The 24,451-nt window shown below is 36.3% G+C and overlaps 1 protein-coding gene across 3 annotated transcripts in view; it reads left to right on the top strand.

The window, feature by feature from the left end:
• Nucleotides 1-24,451, top strand: part of MSRB3 (methionine sulfoxide reductase B3) — a 186,786-nt gene that overhangs the window by 13,908 nt on the left and 148,427 nt on the right. For 2 of the 3 annotated variants that reach the window (XM_033221381.1, XM_033221382.1), the window contains exon 2: nucleotides 16,231-16,357. The exons of the other annotated variant lie outside the window; for it this stretch is intronic. In XM_033221381.1, coding sequence (XP_033077272.1) covers nucleotides 16,282-16,357 — 76 coding nt within the window. In that variant the 5' untranslated portion in view covers nucleotides 16,231-16,281. The remainder of the gene's footprint in view (nucleotides 1-16,230; nucleotides 16,358-24,451) is intronic. 3 annotated transcript variants of the gene reach the window in all.

The following is a 24,451-nucleotide window of genomic DNA, read 5'->3' as shown; positions in this document are numbered from 1 at the left end:
ATGTTGTAGAAAGAGTAAGTAGACTATTTTGTGGTAGGAGCAGGAGAGAGCATGGTTAGAGTTTAGGGCAAAGAAGAAGACTAGATTATGTGGGGCTTTTAGATCATTATGAGGAGTTTAGATAGTATTCTGTGTGATGGAAGCCATTAGAGGATTTTAGGTGGGCAGTGGCAAGATTTGATCTGCATTTTAAAATAATCACTCCAGCTGACTTGTGTTGAATGGATTGTGGGGGCCAAGAGTGGAGGCGGTAAGCCATTTAGGCCTACTTCAGTGGTTCAGATAGGAATTGATAATGGTTTGGACCACAGTGGTGGTGGCAGAACTGAGACCTTGCTGATTGGATATAGAGTCTAAGGAAAAGAGAAGAATCATCTATACTATTCCATTGAAACAGTTTTGGTTGAAGCCACTAATGGTGTTCATATTGTTGAGCCCAGTGAGGTCAATTTGGTCCCTGTCTTCCTGACTTCAGGTTATTTGATACACTGACCACCCACTCCTAGAAATTGTCTTTTCTCTTGGTTTCTAACTATTATTGTTAGATATATGATTTTAGGCAAATTAGTTATCTGTGCCTCAGTTTTGTCACTTATAGAATGGAGATAATATTGTATCTACCACATAGGTTATTGTAGTCATTAAATGGGAGGATAAATGTGAATTACTTAGCACGGTAATTCACAGAGTTAATTCCCAGTAAGTGTTAACTAGCATCGTCATCATCGTCATCATCGTCATCATCATCTTCATCATTCTGGGACAACACTTTCCTTGACCTCTCCTTTTTCTGGTCTCTGCTCCTTCTTGATCTTCTTTGCTAGTTCTTTCTCCTTCAACTGAATTCTGAATGTTGAAGTTCCTCAGGGCTCTGACATTTACTTTTCTCATTTAGTACACTTTCTTAGACAATCTTATTTATTCCATGGTTTCCGTTCTGTCTGTATATAATCAGCTCTCCCTGTCTACCACTCAGCCCAGTTCTCATTCCTGAGCAGACAGAGGAAAAGATGAGCAGGAGCCCTGAGGTAAGAGTGTAACTCATTGAAGATTGGGAAAGAAGAGTAGTGTGGTGCTCTTCTAGCTTTCAAAGGATTTGGGAAGCACTGCCATGCTGCCTCTTGAAAAAGACAGCTAACCTGAGAAATACTGGGGGCATTGCCTGGAAATCCTGGATAGCACTCCAGTCAGAAAAAAGAAACTTCAATATACAGACAGAACTAAAGCCATGGAATAAATAAGATTGTCTAAGAATGTGTACTAAATGAAAGAAGTAAAAGGTAAAAGCAGAATTCCATGTATTCATTTGCCTCTATATCATCTCCATTTAAATGGCTGTGCCTTAGATACCATAAACATATCACAAGCTGAACTTTTTTGGCCTGAGCTTAAGCCTCCCCACTTTGTTACCTAGCTAAGTAAATGGTACTGCTATTTGCTCAGTTACTTGAGCCAGAATTGGAGTCCTCTTAAATTTTTTTTATTGATCTCATAGCCTGTGTCATTTCTTTGCCTAGATTTCTGCAGTGGTCTCCTAAAAGTGTCTCACCACCTTTGTTCTTACACCACTCCCATCCATTTTCCACCTTTCAGTCATGTTTATCTTTTTATTTTGCAGATGTGATTATGTTATTCTCCTTCACTTACTTCCCTTTCTTTTTAGGATGAAATTCCAAATTCTTATACTGGCTTCCAAGGTTTGCATCTGTCAGCCTCATCATTTCCTCCCCTGTTCCTCACTGACACCTCCACCACACTGTTCATCTTTCCCAATCTTCAATGAGCTACACTCTTACCTCAGGGCTACTGCTCATCTTTTCCTCTGTCTGAAATACTTCTTTCCTTATTCTTTTTTTTTTTTTTTTTTTTGAGACGGAGTCTCGCGCTGTCACCCAGGCTGGAGTGCTGTGGCCGGATCTCAGCTCACTGCAAGCTCCGCCTCCCGGGTTCACGGCATTCTCCTGCCTCAGCCTCCCGAGTAGCTGGGACTACAGGCGCCGCCACCTCGCCCGGCTAGTTTTTTTTGTAGTTTTTAGTAGAGACGGGGTTTCACCGTGTTAGTCAGGATGGTCTCGATCTCCTGACCTCGTGATCCGCCCGTCTCGGCCTCCCAAAGTGCTAGGATTTCAGGCTTGAGCCACCGCGCCCGGCCTCCTTATTCTTAATCTGGGCAACAGTCTTAGCCTTTATTCTTAGTTTAAATGTTACTTCCCAGGAAGGCTTTCTCATGCCCCCCAACTGGAGTACATTCCTCTGTTGTATAGGATCTTCCCCACTCTGCTTCTCTCTGATCCTTACTGCACTTGTTCATAATGTCTTTTGCTTCACCAAGAAATGAGCTTCGTGGTGGCAGGGACCATGGCATCTTGTTTCTCACTTTCTCCCCAGCATCTGTTTGTTAAATAGAGTGAGGAATAAATGCAGCATGGGTGTGTCCAGTTTGGGGAAGGAGAGGCCTTCTAGCTGGGTTGGTGTGTTTGTCTTAATCTTTCAGTGTGACAAAAGAGGAGAACAGAAAAGTTTCAGTTTTCTGTAGGTTTACTTTCAGAGCTCTCCTGCAGCCTTCAGGTAGACAGCAGGGAAGCAGCATCAGACTGAAGGCGGCTCTAGTGAGGAGATACTGTTCTGGAGTTGAAGTTTCTTTTTTCTGATTGGAGTGCTATCCAGGATTTCCAGGCAGTGCCCCCAGTATTTCTCAGGTTGTCTTTTTCAAGAGGCATCATGGCAGTGCTTCCCAAATCCTTTGAAATCTAGGCATGAGCATTGCCACAGAACCCTTGTTTCATGTGGCTTCCAATGTCAGAAGTGCTTGTTGGTGTTTTCTGTTGGATTCAGGTAGATACTGTGACAGTTTTAAGCTCTCCATACCTCATGGCCTACCTGCCCTCTGCCTTTCCTCCTATTTAGAACCCCATTGGGAATCTGCTGAATCTCACTAACTTGCAATAACAATATTTGTGCATGAGATGAGTTAGGAGTTGGTCTTTTCTTCAATACAGCCTCTCTGCACGATAGCAGCAGTTTTTCAAAGTGGGTTTATTCTTTTTGTTTCCAGTGCTGATGTAGGTTTTCCCCTGTTTTTATACTTATCATTTTAATGGAAACTGGTGGAAATCTGATTGAGGAAAAACATGGGTGAGCTCTTTTTGAAAGGTATTTATTTTATTGCCACCTTTGTCCTTGTACGTGTGTGCACATGCATGTGTGAGCAATTTCTTTCTCTCTTTGCTTTAAAAAAAACTCCTTCTAGGCATTTTTTTTTGTTTTGTTTTGTAACTTTATATGAGAGACATTATTTTTAATAGGAACATTTAAATCATTTATATTTTATGTTATGGACATATTTGATGACACTCTTTGTACTATAGTTTTAAGCTCTTTTTGTGATTTTTTTCCCCCTCGGTTTTCAATCTTTTGCCATGTGGTTTCTGTGGGGATTTTTGTTTTGTTTTGAGACAAGGTCTCTGTTGCCCAAGCAGGGATGCAGTGATGTGATCATGGCTCCCTGTGGCCTCGAACTCCTGGGCTCAAGTGATCCTCCCACCACAGTCTCCCAAGTATTAAATAGCTGGGACTATAGGCATGCCCACCACATCTGGTTACTTTTTAAAAAAAATTATATGCAGACGAGATGGCACTATGTTGCCTAGGCTGGTCTTGCACTCCTGGCCTTAAGTGATCCTCCTGCCTCGACTGCCAAAGTGCTGGGATTACAGGCCTGAGCCACTGTGCCTGACCTTCCATGTTTTATTCACTTTTATCTTTCATAGGGATTATTTTAGGTTCTATGACCTTGAAAAAGTGTCTAAAGACATCATTGAGCCTTACCTAATTATTAAATTGAAAAAATAAAAAATGCAGTAACATTTGACTCTTTTCTGTGGGAGAACTCAGGATTCTTGTCTTTTTCTCTGCCCTGCCTTTGTTAGCTAGAGTGGGGCCTGTAGATACACATGACTATTGTTGAACAGTTGACATTCTATATGATTTTGTATTATACATTCTCCCTTTTAAGGATTATTTTTATCTTTTTCATTAAATCATATGACATTTATTGCATTCAGTGACTACCACCACAACTTTTATATGTTAATTTAACTATCCTTAAGGATATGGATTCATACATCATTTGGCTAGAGTATATTTTTGAGTTGATGTCTCCCTATTTTTTGATAGGGAAAGATATATGTCTGTTTATTTCCTGAGCCCTTCTGTTATCTGAGGAAATTAAACACTATTATATAACATGTTAACTCTGCCTTGCAAAACAACATTTAATTGATAGGAGGATTATAAAGAAGCATAATTGGGAGGCCATAAAATTCCTGTATAGAATAACCTAAAAGCAAATATTTTAATTATGGAATATAAAAAGTTGCTAGCATTCTATACAGAAGAAGAACCTAGGAAAAAGGAATTTGCCACAAATTCAGGTGATAAATTATATCAGTCACAAGGTTATTGCTAGGAATTCAAGACCTGTAATGTCGTAGATAATTCTCAGGGTCACAAGGCACAGTTAGTTATAAGCCCTAGAACAGATTTGTTTTTGAATGAGAGTGAGCGATATTGGCAGTTTTAGTTGAATTGCAATAAATGTTTTATAATTTCTATTGTGCTATTCACATTGGAGTTGACCAACTGTTTATTTTGTCAAATACTTGTTTTATTAGTGTATTTGCTTCATGCATACACAGAGTTGGATCACTCTACATGATTCGCTGAAATAGCTGGTCACAAAATTTGAAATTTCTTTTTTATCAAATATAATGATTTCTCTGACAGTCACTAAAACATAATTGTTGAAATGGAAAAAGTAATCTTAGTTGAGTTGTATATTAGGCAATCACCTCATTCTTTCCCTGTGCAAAAATAAATTAATTAAACCCTCCAACACTCAAACACATGCATACATGCACCACAACCACACGTCCCTTCTCTTTCTCTCTTTTAAACCTCTTCTTACTTTTCAATCTCCATAAGGGAAGTAAAACTCACTAAGCATGATTCTAGATGCTTTCAGAAACGTTCTCTCATTTAACTCTTCCAAAACTTAATGAAGTACATGTTATGATCCACATTATACAAGTGAGGAAACCGGATCTATAGAGATTCATAGGAAGCTGAGGATCTTAGACAGTAACTAAATTGCTTAAAATATATCAGCTGGTTAAATGATAGAGTCAAGATTTGAACTCAGTTTGGACTCTTTCCTGTATTCTGCACTGCCTAGACAGCAATACAGGATACCCTAGTCCCTGGGAACTAGGACACTATGCACAAAGATGAAGGAAAACAAGAAGTGCCATTTGTTCAATGATATTGAAACATTTATTGAGCCTTTATTTTACAGAGGTGAAAGGCCACTGGCTACTCTCACGGAGTTTAAAAGAGAAGTAGATTTATAAACCTAAACTTCAAACTGCAATAATAGAGACCCTGAAGTAGGATGTAGCGTGGAGGAAGAGCTGATTAATTTTCTCATGGAAGTGATAGGGAGAAGGAAGTGGGGGACAATTGTGAAAGAAATGATTTCTAAATATTTCATAAATATAAATGATTTGTAAATAATATTCTGCCTAGAAGAGATGATACCTAAACTGTGTTTGAAGGTTAAAAAATAATGGAGTACTATGCAGCCATAAAAAGGAACAAGATGATGTCCTTCGCAGGGACATGGATGGAGCTGGAAGCCATTATCCTCAGCAAACTAATGCAGGAATGGAAAACCAAACACCACATGTTCTCACTTATAAGTGGGGGCTGAACAGTGAGAACACATGGACACAGGGAGGGAGGCAACACACAATGGGGCCTGTTGGAGGGTGGGGTAGGGGGAGGGAGAGCATTAGGAAAAATAGCTAATGCATGCTGAACTTAATACCTAGGTGATGGACTGATAGGTGCAGCAAACCACCATGACACACGTTTACCTGTGTAATAAACCTGTACATCCTGCACATGTACCCTGGAACTTAAAATAAAAATAAAAATTTTAAAAAGAGTCCATTCTGCATATGAGATGGAGGATGTGGGTCATATGGTGAGGATAGACAAGACCATATAGGAAATATAAATGGTTGGCTATCATCAGAACATTATATTTATTTGACAGATATTTACTGAATGCCTACTAAGGGTTAGGCATCATCATGTGAAGTTGTAGAACTAAAGTAAGGGACAAGAAAGTTCATGAAGCATATAGTGTACCAGAGAGTGTTGAGGGTTGAGGTTCTATACATAGGGAAAGAAACAAACCTGATAGGTCTTTAATATCAGGATACATTGGTTGGATTTCTTTCCCCTGTAGGTTCTAATGAGCCATGGAAGCATGTTATGCAGGTTTATGGCATGGTCAGAGCTAGTACACAGCATTTTGCAGTAGTGTGGAGGGTGAATGTGAGGGGAATTAGATTGAAGGCAGAAAGACCAATAAGAGGCCATTACTTATTGTAGATGGGAGATGAAAGGGATGTATTTGAGCAGTATCTTGGAAAAAAATTGACAGTATTAATATTGTTTGGATATGAATGGTTACAGTAGAAAGGAATTGAGGGTGACTCCCAGGTTTGAGGTTTTAGTGCCTGGATAGATGGGTCTACTATTTTTTTTTTTCTTTTGAGTCAGGGCCTCACTGTCACACAGGCTGAAGTGCAGTGGCCCAATCTTGGCTCACTGCAGCCTTGATCTCCTGGGTTCAAGCAATCCTCCCGCCTCAGCCTTCTGAGTAGCTGGGACCACAGGTGCATGCCACCATGCCTGGCTAATTTTTGTATTTTTGGTAGAAACAGGGTTTCACCATGTTGCCCAGAATGGTCTCAAACTCCTGAGCTCAAGCCATCCTCCCACCTTGGCCTCCCAAAGTGCTGGGATTAAAGGCGTGAGCCTCCACACCCTGCTGAAGGGACTACTTTCTAACAAGGAAATACAGACAGATTAATTAGTGAAGAAAGAAAGTAATAAATGATTTGAGTTTGGAATATAATAAGCAGTTTGAAGTACATGTGGAATACTCAGATTCTTTGAAAAATATCTTTTAATCACCTAAAATTCATGAAGAAAAACAGTATAGGACAAAGTGGAAATTTTACAAAATGTTTAATATTTAATTTCTTCTACTTTATGATCTCATTCAGGACTTTTCCTCCCTCCTAAGCCAACATGATGTCAAAGGATAGTTGATAGAAGTCATTAAATATACTTTTTAGTGGACTATAAGGAGTCAATTTTCGTAAAACTTCTCTTTTATCTGCTATATCAGATGCAAGCCATCATTATAATTTTATTTAATAATTTTCTATTTTCTGCAACAGTATGTAAACTTATGGGGAGGGATACAAAAATTCAGATACAAGAACAGATATTTACTTGTAATTTCCAGTGCTAAAACTTTTTATTCCATGAACGGGTGGCAAAGTTCTGACTTAAAACATATGAAATATGATTTAAGGATCTGTATTTTTAAGGCTTATATTTAGCTCACTAAAAATAGTCTTTTAGTGATATAGATACTGTAGTTTATAGTCTTAGGCATAGGATTTAGTCGGCTTGCATTAGCAGGTTTTTTCTTTAGATAAAATGGTCTATTGAGACACTGGATCTTTTTTTATGTATAAGCTTTATTTTTATAAAAAACCTGCACATGGCTCTTGGTACAGGGGAACTAAGGTGAAAAAACCTGCCTACAACTCCACCTCTTTCTATTTCTGTCTCACTCCTCTGAAGTCATGTTTTAAAATCATTATTCTAGTAGTTACTTTCATAATTTTGGTTAATATAGTTATAGTGCTATTTATTGGTGCATCAGTTTCAGATAATAACCAGTTACAGAATGTAAGTATTTATCTGCTATCTCTTCACCTTTCTGTGTACCATTGTTAGACTTACAGGCTAAGCTGCTCTGACAAAGAGATTACAAGTGGAGTGACTTACCGAAAGTAGAAGTTTCCCTTTCATATACTAGTCCAAGGTTGGGCTGGTGAATAGCTTTGCCTCATGACCTGTTAGGTTTGTCTTCCTCATCAAGTGCCTTCCTTCTCAGGGTTCAAGCTTACTGATGCAGTTGTTGCCATTTCTCAGGAGGGAAGAGGAAATCCAAAGCAAGTGACTTTGTCTTTAGAGATGACCTGAAAAATCATACATGATACTGAATTACATTCCGTTTTTCCACAACTTAGTATCATGTTCACATGTAGCTGCAAGGGAAGCTGAGAGATGAGGCTGTATGTTCAGTTAAAATTTCAGGAGGTTCTATTGCTCATAAGAAGAAGGAAGCATGGATTCTAGGGGTCAGTTAGCGTTTCCCAGTCTAGTTGGTGTCTTCCAACCCTCTACTTTATAAGAGAGGACACTGATACCCTGAATCTTTCCTCCACCTTTCTTTCCAGCCTTCTTTACATTTTGTTGCTGTATACTTTTTGTTTCACAGTGTGAAGCTGCTAATGCTTACAGTCTGTTCTGAAATCACAGTCAAATATTTGTCCATAGGTTGTCTCCAAAAGCTTATATTGTTATGACTATGTGCACATTGATTACTTCCGGGTCACAATGTGAGCTATTAATGTGGTTTTTTCTCGTTAGTTCTGGGATCATGATCACAGCTATTGGAAGAAACAGACATTTTTCTATCATCATGGCAAATGGATTGATTTTCCTTGTATTTATTGATTGATTTTTAAATCAAACGTTCTATCTGTAAGGTGTGGATTTAGGCATTGACTTGTTAGATCACTAAGAAAGCTACAGTGAATGTGCTTAGTGTCCAAGAAACTTTCAGTTGCTTCAGTAAATAAGATCTTCACATTGTCATTTTATTGTGACCAGAAGGTACTCAGTCACTTTTGCAGCTGAGGAAAATCTTTAGTTTTTGGTGTTGAGACAAGTTTGTGAGCTCTGAGTGATCGAAGTAAAGTAGCTGTCTCCTGGCCTTTAATGTTTGAATATGAGAGGGCAGTCGCATCTTCTGACTAAATTAAGAATCTCTTTGGGATATTTAAGATAGAAGGGATGACTAATGAGAGAGAAACTACGGACTTTTGGAAGTGGTCTCACTGTCCTTGGCATTAGACTTCTCATTCTTACAGACTCTGTTGTTTTCTAAAACAAGGACATCAATCTGGGGGCACAAGAGCCTCTGCCCTTGAGGAGTTTGGAATGTAGTAGAAGAGATTAAAGTTTAGTTCAAATTCTGGCTCCATAATTTACTGACCATATAACCTCAAGCAGGTAATTCTCTAAACTTCAGTTTCTATTGGAACAAATAGCCCCCAAATTCAATGACTTGAAATGCTGAAAGTTTAGTTCTTGTTTGTACTATGTGTTCACTGTGGTCCAGATGGGAGCTCTGCTCCATATCTCCTTATCCCAGGATCATGACTAATGGAGCAGCCACCATCTAATTATAGAACATTGCTGGTCCCTGCTGCAGAGGGAAAGAAAGCTCTGGAGGGTCTCGCACCAACAGTTAAGTGCTCTGGCTTGGAAACAATGCACATAATCATTTCTGCTCACAATTTATTGCCCAGAGCTAGCCAGCCACATGTTCCCACCCAACCACAAGGGGGCCAGAAAGTGCATTCCTACCATATGCCTGGAAGATGGAGAGCCAGAATTACTGTGTACAGAGTAATAATGACTACTACATATAGGAGTGCGTAGCTCAGGGTTGATATGAGGATTAAATGAGGTTACACACATACACACACACACACATATACACAGTACAGGTGCTCAAAAATGATTATTGTTAATAGTCTCATCATAGATGTATACATGCAAATATTCAATAACAATATACAGGGAGACTAAAATCTTTATTATAAGGTTAAAAGACTTTATCATAATATATACGAAAATGCCTTGTAAATAATAACATACTGTGCAAATGCAAGTTGATATTATCTAGTAGATGTTAGAAGATAAAGCATTAGAGCTTGGTTCAAAGTTGGTGCTAGACCTTTGTATTCATCTATCAAGAAGTGATGGTTGAAGTTGTAAGAAGAGATAAAATCTACATGGAAATTTTGGAAAACTTGCATCTCCTACTGTGATACTTCTTGATAGCTTCTCAATATTTAAAAACTTTTCTGGTGAAATCAGTGATGATATTAATGAGTATGGTTTTTTGATATCATGTTATGAAATGTTTCAACATACGAAAGATCTGTGTAACTCGATGAACCAATGTTTTCCAAAGGAGCAGTGCAGGATGTTACAAAATCATGCAAGATTAGAAGGTCCATTCAAAATGCAAGATAGACCAGTGGGTTTTAATGTAGCAGTATGAGAAGTTCATTGATATGGTTTCAGACTACCGTTTGTTGATCTTCGGTATGATAACAAAGAATAAAACATACAATTATCTGAAAGGGTTATTAAAATACTCCTCCCCTTTCCAGCTACTTATTTGTATGAATCCAGATTTTCTTCACTTATGTACTTCAACGAAAACAATATATCACAACACATCGATTGCAGAAGCAGAGATGAGAATTCAGTTGTTTTCTATTAAGCTAGATAATAAAAAGAGATTTGCAAAAATATAAAACTCTTTCCATTATACATATATTTTTATTTTTGGTAATATAGTTAATTTTCATTATAAATGTCATTTTAATAGTTCTTTCTTAGTTCTTGGTGTCAACATAATCTTTCTTTTCTGATATTATGGTGAGATTAGGGTTTTGAGACTTTTTTTGGGTCATTATTTAACAAAACTCCAAACTGTTGGCTCCTACAGTTCTGGGTGTGGTGGAGGGAGCATTTTACCAGCTTGTGAAAAATCACTGATGTGGACATTCCTTTGGCATTTATTGGGAAGGGATTCGACCTTTAGGTTTGACACTTTAAAACCACTAGTACCATCAGCTCACTTATTCTGGAGCTAATTATCAGCTTTGTGAGTTCTCTAGATTACTTTTTATACCATCTCTTTTTGGAAGATTATTGTTCAACTACAGGGAAAAAAGTAAAAGGGAAAAAAGATAAACCTAAAACAAAACCCTAGCCGATTAACTTTAATCAAATTTTTGGATGTTAGAATTCATGAGGGAGATGAAGAAGTAGAGATTTTTGACCAAAATAGGGCATTTAAATTATTTTTGGATTTCAAGTCAGGTTACATTTGCAACTTCCCACATCTTCATAGGAACTAATAATTGTATAATATATTTTAATTCAAATTATTACCTTTAAGCATTATTAGCAGTTGAGATGGCAGAGACAGCAGCATTGGAAATGATGATCCCGAACAATATAGTCATATCCTGAACATATAATCAGTCATTTTCGTAGTCTTTCACTCAATAAATGAATGACTGTTATGTGCCAGGTACTGGGATGCGGGGATGAAAGACACTGTCACTGTCGTTAAGGGGTTTATAATCTAGAAGAGGGAGAGATCTAAGCAAATCAGTACCTGAAAATTGTTATGGGGGTATGATAGCATATTTGGTGCTATACTGGGGACTAGAATTGGAGGAGTTAGGAATGGTGGAGGTTGTAAGTGGTGGCAAAGATAGTAAGGATCTGGAATGAAGACATGGAGGTGGAAATAGGAAACAGCTGATCTATCAGGAAAATTACCACCATGTTAGTATGGCAGGAGTGTGGGGTGCGGTGGGTTGTAGAGGTATGGCAAGGGAAAAGGCTGAAGAGTTCAGCAGTAGCTGAAAGTAGAACTTTAGATACTTTAGATACTTTGTTTAGGAATTTGGGCTTTATCAGAAGGATTTACCAGAATGTGTTCTGGGGGTTGGGTGATAGGACAGAAAGGAGTTTTGTATGATCAGAAACATTTCAGAGGCACCAACTGAGACAAAGTTAAGCAGGCATATCTACTGAAGACTTCTCAGATCCTTTATATTGGTTAGCATTTCCACGACTATTTGACTACTAAACTTGTTTGAAGGGCTATCTTGCGTTTCTCAGAACATGGTTTGGAGAACCCTGTGATATACGAGGGGGAATCATCAAAATGTTTTAAGCAGGAAATTATAGACAATTACGGAATCTAATTCTGTTCTTAACACATAATGTGATACTGCTCACTAGGCATTGTGCAGTCAGTATTTTTAAATGCCCACTATTTTCAAAATTATCTACCAGATGTTTGGGGAGATTAGGAAGATTCGTGAGACATCTTGTCCGGCTTTTAAAAATGACATGTTGATTAGGTCGGGTATGGCGGCTCACGCCTGTAATCCCAGCACTTTGGGAGGCCGAAGTGGATGGATTATCTGTAAATGTTGTTCATCCATGTAGGTAATTGAATAAAAGGCAATGCAAAAGTGAGGAAGCTGAGAATAAACTTGGAGAATTACGGATTTTCTGGTGATCCTTGCTCAATCCTGATTCCTACAGGGTGTTTAATGCTAAGCGTTTGCTTCTTTCTGGACTAGGATTGTTTCTGGTAATGGCCTTCACTCAGACAGTTCAGGAAATACAAATGGTTAAAAGCTGCCAAATTGAAACTTCAATTTGGGGGTCTGAGAGTGGAAGTAGCTGTTAGTTTGTTTGGTCCTCAAAAGTACATTATCAGCATATTGAAGTTTTGGTAGATTAACATAGAGTTAGCTTTACAGATTCTAAAGGTATATCCAAGGAATTTAGAGAAAAAATTTGAAGGTGAAAGCAGTTGAAGTTGCATGTGGTGGAACTAGAAAGATCAAGTCTAGAAATCTGAGAATGTCAAGGGAGAGAATCTTCAAGTAATCATCTTCTTCTTTTTTTTTTTTTTTTTCTTTTTTTTGAGACAGGGTCTTTCTCTGTCACCCAGGCTGGAGTGCAGTGCACAATCTCAGCTCACTGCAATCTCTGCCTCCCAGGTTCAAGCGATTCTCCTGCCTCAGCCTCCTGAGTAACTGGGATTACAGGCGCCCACCACCATGCCTGGTTAATTTTTTGTACTTTTAGTTTCGCCATGTTGGTCAGGTTGGTCTGGAACTCCCTGCCCGCCTCAGCCTCCCAGAGTGCTGGGATTACAGGCGTAAGCCACCTCGCCTGGCCATCAAGTAATCTTGAATTAAGTTTCCTTATTACATGTTTATCATGCTACCTAGTAGGGAAACATGGAATCAGAGTATCTAGAGTTGGTTGGTGCATCGTAAGGCTTTTCATTGCCAGTTGTGTAGTGGTCAAGAGTACTGGCATTGGAGGTAAATGGCCTGAGTTCACATGTATCAATTAGATTACCCAATTACTTAAAGTCCCTGTCCCTTACTAAGTGTAAGACCTTAGGTCATTTATTTAATCTCCCTGTGCCTCAGTCTCTGTGTCTAAAAAAGGGAAAATGATAGTATATACCTCATTAGGTTGTGGGGATTAAAAGGGCTAATAAATGTGAAATGCTTAGAGTAGTGCATGGCACGTGCTGTGTGCACAGTCAACTGTTATCTTTAGGATTTTTCTGTTCTGTTGTTTTCATTAGAATAATTTACTGTGGAAATCTATCAAGTAGTGGTTTTCTGACCTCAATAGGATTCTTTGGAGAATAGCTTGCTACCTCTAAGAAGGGGTGGATATAAATGGACTGTTACAATTTTCTAATTAATGCAGTTAAAACTGTAATAAATATTTGGCATAAATAATAATAGCTAACATTTCCTGAGCATATACTATGTCCCAGGAGTTGTTCCAAGCACTTTTTACCAATTAACTTATTTAATCATTATCTGATAAGTGAGGAAGCTGAGGCCCCGAGAGGGTAAGCAAGTTGTCCAAGGTCACCGAATTGGTTATGGGCATGACCAGCTTCAAACCCAGACAGTCTGTGTCCGTGGATCACACACATCCATTGTGATATCCCATCTTTCATGCAAACATATGTATTTTAGATCTGTTTGTTAAAGTGTTTTATTTTATTTACTGCAAACATTAATTAAGTGGAAAACATGAGCTAAAAATAATCTTGTTAAACCATTTCAGCATAAAAATATATGTTATTTTTTTATTATGTTAATATAATTTATTATGTTAATATATGTTATTTTATTATGTATTAACTATGATTCTTTTGTTCTGTGGAAGTATAGGCATATTAGTTTGATGTAACCAAGGCATCCAGATGCACACATCCATTCTTTAGAACTGTTTTTCACTTTATGTCTCAGCTACATATTTTCAGAGTGGTTTATGAGTAATACCAATTTGCATGCATTTTACAAAGTTCAGTCCTTTCCTGCTATCTATGCAGGCGTTAAAATAATTCAGATAATATCAAATCCTAACTATGAAATGCATTCTTTTAGGATTAGAAAATAGAGAACAGTGTGACAAATTGTGCTTTTTGCATTCTTCAGTATAGAAAGACTAGACTGCTCTAAAAGCAGTCATTTTAGTTGCCCCACTTTGTTAGTGCTAATGTTGTACTTTCTGGGTCTTCTATTTTCAAAAAACTGGGCAAAACTAATTTGCCACTAGATGGAGCCCTGGCTATTTGGGTAGAAATACAGGCAACACAGTCAGAATGTTAAATCACACAGTCATATCATGCTGGAGGGCTCCCGGTATTTGTGGCCCTCAGTTTTTAATTGTAGAATGCATCTTTGTTCTTTCCCTGACCTGCAGAGTGACATCACTGCCTCTCTTCCTGTGCGCTGGCTTTGACATAAGCCAGATGGCCACAGTGGTTGGTAGGCGCCCAGGCTGCCTGGTACAGGAGTTGATGAAACAGAATAGGAAGACGTTTTATGGTCAGCTGTGGAAGCACAGTGAGACTACAGCTTTGCTAAGTAATTACATTTACTGTGTGCACTTTATTCCTCACAGAGAAGGGTCACAAGGAAAAAATACATTTTTATTTATAGTGATGTGAGGTATAGACCTTTGATCTTTTATTAGTCGGTAGTCTGCTCCAAAGGAGTGCTCTCTTTTCCCTGCCCTGCAGTCACTCGTGAAAATGACATGTTTATTTATGTTTAATGGTTCTTTCGGGCTGTGCATTGTGATACTTACCTTCCTTTTCCCTCCCCTTTGTCTCCAATTAGTAACACAAAAATGTTTTAGTCTTGTAGTAAGTTTAGTTTGGGGAAGTCAGAGTTCAGGCATGTTAATACAAGCAGATTTCTGTCAGATATACTCCAGAGTGATTTAGTAAAATATATTACTGTTTATTATATGTTTGTTCTTCAAGGAGGTCAGAAGAGTCCGGAACAGACTTTTTTTTGGGATGGGGAGCAGGGGAAGTGGTCAGGAAATGAACAAGACATTAATTTTGTATTAATTTTTGGGCATTTAATGGTTAAAGTCACTTAAAATGCTAATTTGAAACAACATATGTGAAGCTTATTAATCTAGTATTTTCCATTTCCATTTAAAGTTAATCTTTACCAATTGAAATATTATACAAAACTTTTAAGAAAATCCTAAGAATTGAACTTTTCTCTAAAGTTTAATATCTACACAATTTTTAGATTCTTCCACATAATTCATTTCCAAAGACATTAAAAAACAATTTTACACTTTTAAAATGAGTAAATCATGAATATTAGTCACAGAATTGACCTATAAATTATAAATCATATAATTAAATGAAAATTCATATTTGCTATGCTTTATTCAAACTTAATGCTGTTTTGAAAGTGTTAATTGTCCATAGGTTTTCTGGGTCTCTATTTCATAAAATGAAATTCTAACAAAATATGTCTCTTAATCTTATTATTTTATAGTCTTCTCCAGGGAGGGAGATTTGCCAGTAATTGCTGGAAGAAGGCAGTGTGGTGTAAGGAAGGAACATGGCTTTGCAGTCAGATATAACAGGGTTTTCTAGTCCTTTTTCCACTGATTATTTGCTTTGTGCCCTTGGACTTTTGAGTCACAGTTTCTTCACATATGTATTGGGGCATAAAACCTACCTCCTCGGTTTATTGTAAGAATTAAATGATATAACGTGTATATTAGGCTCCAGACAGTTCCTGTCACATGGTATGAACTCAGTAAATGCGAATTCCTTTCAACTGTTTTTAAACTTCCTCTCTTTTCTCAACCTCTTGCAAACTCTGTTTACAGATTACACTGCTATCTTGTAGTGTGTATTTTATCTCTAAGATACAAAGAAAGCTATATTGAAAGTAAGCTCACCGGCTGAAAAATAGGCATTTGAAATTTATTAGCAATATGTGCATGTATTCAGTTCCAGATAAAACTGTAACCATCAGTTGTGCAATTAATGTGTTTAATATTTGTGATGTTTTAATTTGTTTTTTTTTTGTTTTTGTTTTTTCTCCTACTCAGCTCTTGCCCCTGTTCTTTGCTTCTCGTTTTGTTGGTGAAGATATCACAGTGATGTCTGCATTCAACCTGCTGCATTTGGTGACAAAGAGCCAGCCAGTAGCCCTTCGAGCCTGTGGGCTTCCCTCAGGTTGCTGCTTGTTGTACTGTACATAGTGAAGGCACAGGGCCAACTGGGTGTTTCTGCTGCAGGAAATGATACACCATCATGCTTTGCTAAATTTCATTTTCTTTTACTTGGGCCCTAATTTGAAGACGGAAATTGGTTATAAATCACCACTCTACTTTGAGTAACATTCATTTCCACAATCCTTACAACCCTTGGAACATTGTCCAGTTTCCTTGCCCAGTGTATAATTGTCACTAATATTTCATGATATCTTCTTGTTCTTTAATGCACACTACACATCTGCAAATCATAACGTTCATAAGAGGCTGGCAGTCTGAGTAAGAAACTGCCCCAAATCACACAAAATAAGACATTCATCTTGTTAAAGAATAATGAAAATGCTTTTCATTCCACATGTGGTCGTTCCTTTAGGAAAAAATGAAAATGAGCAACGTTAGCATAATTAAGTTACCAATTTATTGTAGTTAAAAAGAAAAAAAAGTTCTACTTAACAATGACCAAATAAACAGAACTAATATAGCATGCATCAGTGGGTTCTTAAATTAGAACCACTACACTTTTTAACAGTGTGATTTTAAGAATTTAAATAAGTGAGGCATGAAAGTCCAAAATTTTATATGTGCCTGTATCATAAGCTTAGTATTTTAATTTTATTATGAAAACCGCAATGGCTAAATATTTTACTTCTGTGAGTATGATTATCAATATATTTTACATTTTTCCGTTAGTGTAAATATCTATCACTACATTGTATAGAAAATTTAATTCCAACTCATTAAATGTTAACTATGTGTGCCAGGCATTGTGTTAAGCAGTGAGGATTCAGTGATAAATAAGGTAAAGCTGATTTTTTTCAACAAGTACAAGATGGAAATGGAACTGTGTGAGGACTGTCGAATCATATGTTGACCTGACTAGACTTGAGGCATTTATACTTGGTGTATTAAGGTAATTCAGAGGAGGTTGATCCTAGATCTAGTCTTTAGGAGAAGAAATGTTGGAAGGAAGGGAAGATCTCTGAAGTTTAAGGAGGGCTTTATGGAGGATATGGTGCCTGAGCTGAATCTCAGACTGGGAGCACAGTTAGCCTGGTTTCTAAGCAGGGTGGTGGGGAGGCTGTTTCTAACAAAAGGAGTAGCATGGGAAAACACAAAGGCCTGAAAGAGCAAGGCATGTTCAGAGAAATACAGTTATTCATATGGCTGGTTTGGATGTACAAGGGCAAATAGAAGAGGTAAGGAAGGAAAGGCAGCCAAATCGTGAAGCACTTTATATGATGTTCTAAGGAATTTAAGTCTTGGAGAGATGAACAGGAATGACATGACTTCATTTGCATTTTACAAAGATTATTGATTTAGTATGGTAGGAGGTCAGAGCTGGTTTTTCAGATGTTTCTGTGAGAGAGGCTGGGATGGCAACCTGATTAGAAGGAGTAAGGTATTTGTCTTGCAGCCATATTTATATAGCAAATATACTTTTTTTAAAAAGTAGATTTTAAGTCTGTTTGTGGTGACATGAGGGGCTAATGAAGCTTAATGTATAGAGGCCCCAATCACTCTTCTCAGTATGCCCCCTGGGCCCACATCCCCCTGCACTGCCACCGTAAAGAGTACTGGAGGAGTCTGAGGCTGTGAGGAGATGTGAAGTGCTGTGGTCATTACAATAGAGTTGAAAAGGAAGATTGTAATTGGGAGAGATTCAGACTGTAGAACTGACAAGGTTTGTCTGTGGAATTGTATATGACCTTGAGGGAGAACCTCAACCACTAGTTACTTGTGCTATGCAGAACCTTTTCAATGCTCTACGGTACATGTCACAGGTGGACTATGGAGGTTATTTAGATGATACATAATGATGTTTTCCTCTGGAAAAAGCTCCAGTGTGTAAAAGTACCCAGCATAGTTCTTGTAATGTGGGTTTGCCAAATATAGAGGAGGCTAAATGTTTATAGAAACCACATTAATTAACAGTATATTCTTCAATAAATGACAGTCATGGATTAAAGAGTTTCATAATGAGATTGTTTAATTGAAATATAAGTATCTTTAAATTTTGATGACAAAATGATTCAAAGATAAATTCAGCAAAGCCGATCATTTTTAAGAAGTTAACCTTTGTGGTACAGTGCTTAAGCACACTAATTCTGTCTGGGGTCAGACTGAGTTTAAAATCTGACTTTGCCACTGACTAGCTGTGTGCCTTAGCTTCCTTGTTTGTAAAATGGGGATAATAATACTACCAATCTGAAAGGGTTGCTGTGAGAATTTAATAGATTGGGATGTGAAAAGTGCTTAAACCTGTGGCCGGCATTTAGTAAACACCATATATGTCTTCACTATGTTCAATGTGGAAATTCATGTATCTATATTAATACAGATTTATGTTTTTCCAATACAACAGACTTTTCAAACTTTTAAACATGTCCTATGTTTCATTTAACTATTTTTTTACTTTCATGGGACTCACAGATACACTTTATGTTGAGAAATAACCATCTTGATCTGTTGTTCTAATCTCTTTATTTTACTTACACACCCTGCTGAACCAGAATTCAAGTCCTATAAATATACAACAGATTTATTTTATTCTTACTACCCAGTACTGGTAAAAGCCAAAAGAAACTTGCATCTTTCTTATCTAGGGCTTGTAAACCCATTTTAATTTGAAAATTGAATTGGCTAGAATAGTATTCCATTAATTTCTTGACCATTCAAGCACCACTAGTTTTTAAAGTGTTATGAAAGTCAGTCTTCCGGTGTCTACATATTTTATAACTTGGATTTAGCAAAATCTTTATCATCATCAATTTCTCTAACAGGATTTTGCTCTTAGATATATAGAAATGTTGAAGAAGTTAACTTCAACAATAATGAAACAAACTGTTTAAATTTTGAAAAATAAAGATGAAATTGAAATGGGAATTCTAGTCCCTATTACTTTGTACAGGTAGGGAAGAGAAGAGGCCAAAACTGGAAATACAGGAAGTGAAGGTGAAAGTTTGAAGTCTTGCTTTAATATGCTGTTGCTGGTCAAAACCCATTACAACAGAAATCTCTGTAAATCAAAAAGATGTCTGTTCCCCAGCCAGTACCCTACTAATTTTGAGTATTATTCAATATGAAATAATTCCAGAACTAAAATATAATTGGAGCAGGCTCTTAAAGTTGATTATAACTGAATTGACCTGCATGAAAGCTATATCCCAAAAGAGCGATCTATTACTTTTAGCTTTGACTTTCTTTACTTCTTATTTTTTAATAAGGTATAATTTTAATTTAGATCTTATTAAGTGCATCTGAGTTATGATTCACTCTTGTTTGTAATTAAAGGTAATTTTTCTCTCTCAGAATTTCTTCTTAATTTCTTACAACAGTTTCTTTTATGTATTAAAAGAACACTGGATTAGGAGTTAGAAAACTCTAACCAAAGCTCCGTCCTTAACTTGCGTGACCTTGAACAAATCAATAAACTTCTCCTGATCACAGTCTCTTCATGTTTACGAGGAATTAGATAATATATTTAGTTCTTAAATTCTGTGATTTTATTAACTGTCACTTGTTTTTACTTTTGACTTTAGGTTAATCAGATCTTAAAACTCAGTACCAATACTGGGAACTTACAGAGAAGTCTGCTGACTTGTGGTGGTAGGACACAGTTTCCATGTTTGAACATTAGAATTCCTTGCCTCTTAATCAAAACTGAAGCATTATCTGAGGAGGAATCAGGAAGTACAATTTTATATATAGTTTTAATGCTAGATAAAAATTAAGTGTAATTGTAGCTTATACTAGATATCATGATAGCTTTCAGCCAAGTGAGGGTGAAATAAATAAAATTTGTCTAAATAGTACTAATTAGAGCGATAAATTATACTTTTTTCTACCATCATACATATAATTTGTGGTTGTGATTCTTACTTGATGTTAGTGGCATATTTAATAGTTTCCATGAATTGAAGAGTTACATGGCTGTAGCTTATAAATATATCACAGTTTTCTAATGTAGCAATTAGAAGTCTTAGAGATATTTTGCAAATGGTGTTAGAAAGTCATTGAGTATCATCTGTATAACTAGAACTCTATGAATCAGCGGCTTATGGCTCCAGAGCTTAACACAGTGCCTGGCACTTAATAAATATTTGTTAAATGAATCAGTAAACATTTGGAATGTTTATGTGGAGGTGAAGTCATAGCTGTAAGAGTACAAGTTTATTTGAAACTCCTTTATATGGGAAGATTAAAAGTAAAGTTCATAGTTTGGTTTACTTTTGAATTTATTGTCTAACAATTTTTTTCTCACTTTATTGCATTAGTACAATATAGGGGATGCCATAAGTATAAATCACATTGTAGCTAAACAAATAACAAAAGTGGCAACAGATTCAATGCATATTATCCAGAATTGCTTTTACCTTTTCTTGCAAACAGTTTGAGTTTTGGTAGTAAGCTGTTTGAGGCAGTGAATAAGGATGTATTATACTTAGCATAAGACTTAAGAACTCTGGCCCTTTTGATCACTTCTTTGCAGCAGATTATTGTTTATTGTGCTTTAAAGTCTCCATTTGTAAAGAGGAAATACTACAGATGCACATTAAAGCCACATCCGTAAGTAACAAGTACTTATTCAATTTGAGCTGGCAATATTTCATTAATAGATTCTGATAATCAGAATCGTCAGTGTGCTGTTCACTTACTGAATGCATTGACATTCTATATTAGTTCTTCAGAACCTTTTTTGGGTCATAAAAAATATGGACCACCTACATAATGCTTTGATAAAAGTTACGACCTTCTTTTCCAGAAAAGACATATATGCGTCTATACATGTTTTCATATAATTTCAAGAATTTTTTGTTAGATCTTCTGAAACTCTTCAGGGAGAGCTCTTTGACCACATGTCCAGAACCTCTGCTGTAAAAGATGCACATGAACCCAACATAAAACTCATCAGAATGCAGTGTTTCTGATTTCAGTATTGGTGTCCCCAAAGGAATTCTCTCCCTTGTGTTCAGATTAATGCCCTCAGTTCTCCAATTTCACCATTCTTACCCAACATCTGACCTAACTTTATGTTACCTAACTTCTTTGATTGTATTAAAATGCTGTGGAGAGGATTTTTTTTAAAAGAAATTTAAAAAAAGGACATACAAATTTCAACCCGTAATTCACAAAATAATTTGCAAGTAATTGATTAAATGGTATCCACTTTTTCCAGTAGATGGCACTAGGTTTACATTCTTTCATAGCATGAATGATTATTGATATTAGCACATAGGTGCATTGTGAAAACTTAAACAAAAGTGTAAAAGGAATAGCCAGTTAAGAACATATGGATTTATAAACCACAAAATTTTCTGCTTATATTATGTTCAAACAATATTTGTAGAGCACAAAACCTTTTTCCATTTTCAATAGGATTCCGACTCCCTTATGCTTGACCATCTCGTTGAAATTGTCTTTCATGTGTAGACTTTCTATAAACTGAAACAAGTGTTCATAAATTAACTTATCTTGTATCCAAATAGCTGATTTAACAGTCATTTATGGTTTTATGTGCAGCTAAATTTTCTTCAGCAGACCACCCAAGAATTAAAGAAAATTTCACATTTTGTTTTGCTGTGTTTTGAATTTTTATAGAATCTTGAAACCGTTATTAGTTTAACATGTTGACTGTTAAGCATGAATCAATTTTTGCATGAATGAAAATATTTTAGAAAACTAAGAAAAATTATATTTAAAATGTTGATTAATGAGTACTCTGATGCAGCTGTATTTTTCTAAAACAAACTTTTTGTAGCTCTATAATAAACGTTTTAATGTTGAAAAGTTGCTGTGCAGCATCTAATTACCAGATGAATTTTTAATTATCTGTGGACAATGGATATTAGTTAAAGCTAAATTGTTATACAACAATAAGACTGTATGAATAAGATGTTGGGCATATGGTTTGTTAAGTGTGGATTCTCTTGATTTTCTGTTAAATATGGAATACATTCTTTATATACCTTAGGAATTATAAAATACGTAACACCTAATAACAAGAGAGTTTAAATAGGCATGAACAAAAAAATTAAATCTTAGTTTCGTTTGAGAAATTAATTAGTTAACAATGACTGTAAAGTGTGTAAAACATAAATTCTGAAAACAAATGATAATTCTACAGGGTTAGAATATCTAGACAATATGGACTTTGGAGGAATCATATAGGTAATTAGATGCTTATTTGTCTAAACATATTCACAATAATGTTATGTAACAGATTGTAGAAGGATTTATGAGCTCTTGCTCTCAACAGACACAAGTTTAATGAAGGAATGAGTCATGAATGACAGTTCACAGATTCGCTAATATTGTGGATAGATATTTGATGAATTTTTACTATCATCCTTTCCTAGTTTACAATTTCATCCTAAACATTTTATTTGAAATTGAATTTCTCATAATTGTGTCTGCTAGGTACACTCTTTAAAAGAAAGAGCTGTAAGAGAATACAAATTTAACATTTTAAAAAATAGATTGTATTAAGATGCATTGATAAATTATCTGAAATTACCTTTTGTGCCTTTGCATTTGAAATCAACTATTTACTTGAAAATTTTAAATCCTCATTTCATTTATTTCAATTTCCTATTTTTTTATTTTTAAAAACATTTAGTATATTTACGCTTGTGTTAGTCATTTAAAAATGTATGTTATAAAAAATACACCTTGAGGCCTGGTGTGGTGGTCACGCCTGTAATCCCAGTACTTTGGGAGGCCGAGGTGGGCAGATCACTTGAGGCCAGGAGTTCGAGACCAGCCTGGCCAACATGGTGAAACCCTGTCTCTACTAAGAATACAAAAATTAGCCAGGCGTGGTGGTGGGTGCCTGTAATCCCAGCTACCCAGGAGGCTGAAGCAGGAGAATTGCTTGAGCCCAGGAGGCAGGGTTGCAGTGAGCTATCATTGCACTCCAGCCTGGGCTACAGGGTGAGACTCTGTCTCCATCTCAAAAAAAAAAAAAAAAAAAAAAAAAAATACCCCATGAAATGACAAAAGATATCAGTTATTTAGATGGTTAATAAGAGATATACTTTTATAGAGTCTAAATTATATATTAACTTATATGATAAGCATTTCTTTCAGTAATAGATGTATTTATTATATTGAGCCACATAATTGCAAGGAAGGAATGGAATGTTAATCATTAGAGTATTTGAATTTGAGGTAAGCAAAGAAAATTCAGATTCCTGTAACTATAGCTTTGTAGGATTTTGTTTTGTTGCAGAAATACATGTTGGCGCAGAAAGATAAAACTGTTTATACTATATTCCACTTGATTAATATTTTAATCTTCCTTCTGCAAATTTTAGATAATATCACAGCAAATTTCAGAGCTTCTCATCATATTATTGGTATTGATGAAGAAAGATATTAGACACTTGATCTTTATTTACTAGTTTGTTTCTACCACCAACTTGCTTTCTGGCCCCAGGAATCTTTGTTTTGTACCTTTTATTCCTATTCTGCATCTGTAAACTGAGGATTTTGTAACATTCTTGTCAAATCTTTTATAATTAGATATGACCTTCAGGTGAGGGTTGTTATATTATATATTAGCTGACATTTTCCAAAAGTTTGTTCTGTGCAGTTTAAATGCCTTGTTGTAAGGGAGAAGAAATTGGGGGAGAAAAGATGGGGGTGTAAGGGAGGACGCCAAAAAGTCCAGGAAATGTGATGGGTTTGATCAGGCAAAATCTATTTCAGTTATGGAAAGTCCTTGGTTCTTGCAAAGTAAGCTCTGGAAAGGCAGAGATTTTTGTCTGTCTAGTTCACTGTTACAATTCAGCAACTACAATTGTGTCTGTCACATAATAGGTGTTCAGTAAATATTTGTTGAATGAATGAATGCTTGTTAATAAGTAACATCATCTTATATATCAAAATAATGTCACATTACAAGTAATGTGATCTCTGCTCTTCAGGGATCTACATTCTGGTGAGAAAGATGGCCACCTCAGGTTCAAATTTTATTATCTATAGGATGAAAGAAGTTATATACTTGAAGGTTTTACAATTCTGTGTGAACACTTTCTCTTTTGTTTTACCATGGAGG

This window comes from Trachypithecus francoisi, unplaced genomic scaffold (assembly GCF_009764315.1).
Source record: "Trachypithecus francoisi isolate TF-2019V2 unplaced genomic scaffold, Tfra_2.0 Lachesis_group11, whole genome shotgun sequence".
Lineage (NCBI taxonomy): Eukaryota > Metazoa > Chordata > Mammalia > Primates > Cercopithecidae > Trachypithecus > Trachypithecus francoisi.
Note: the sequence above shows the minus strand (reverse complement) of the source record. Positions and strands in the feature narration are given on the sequence as shown.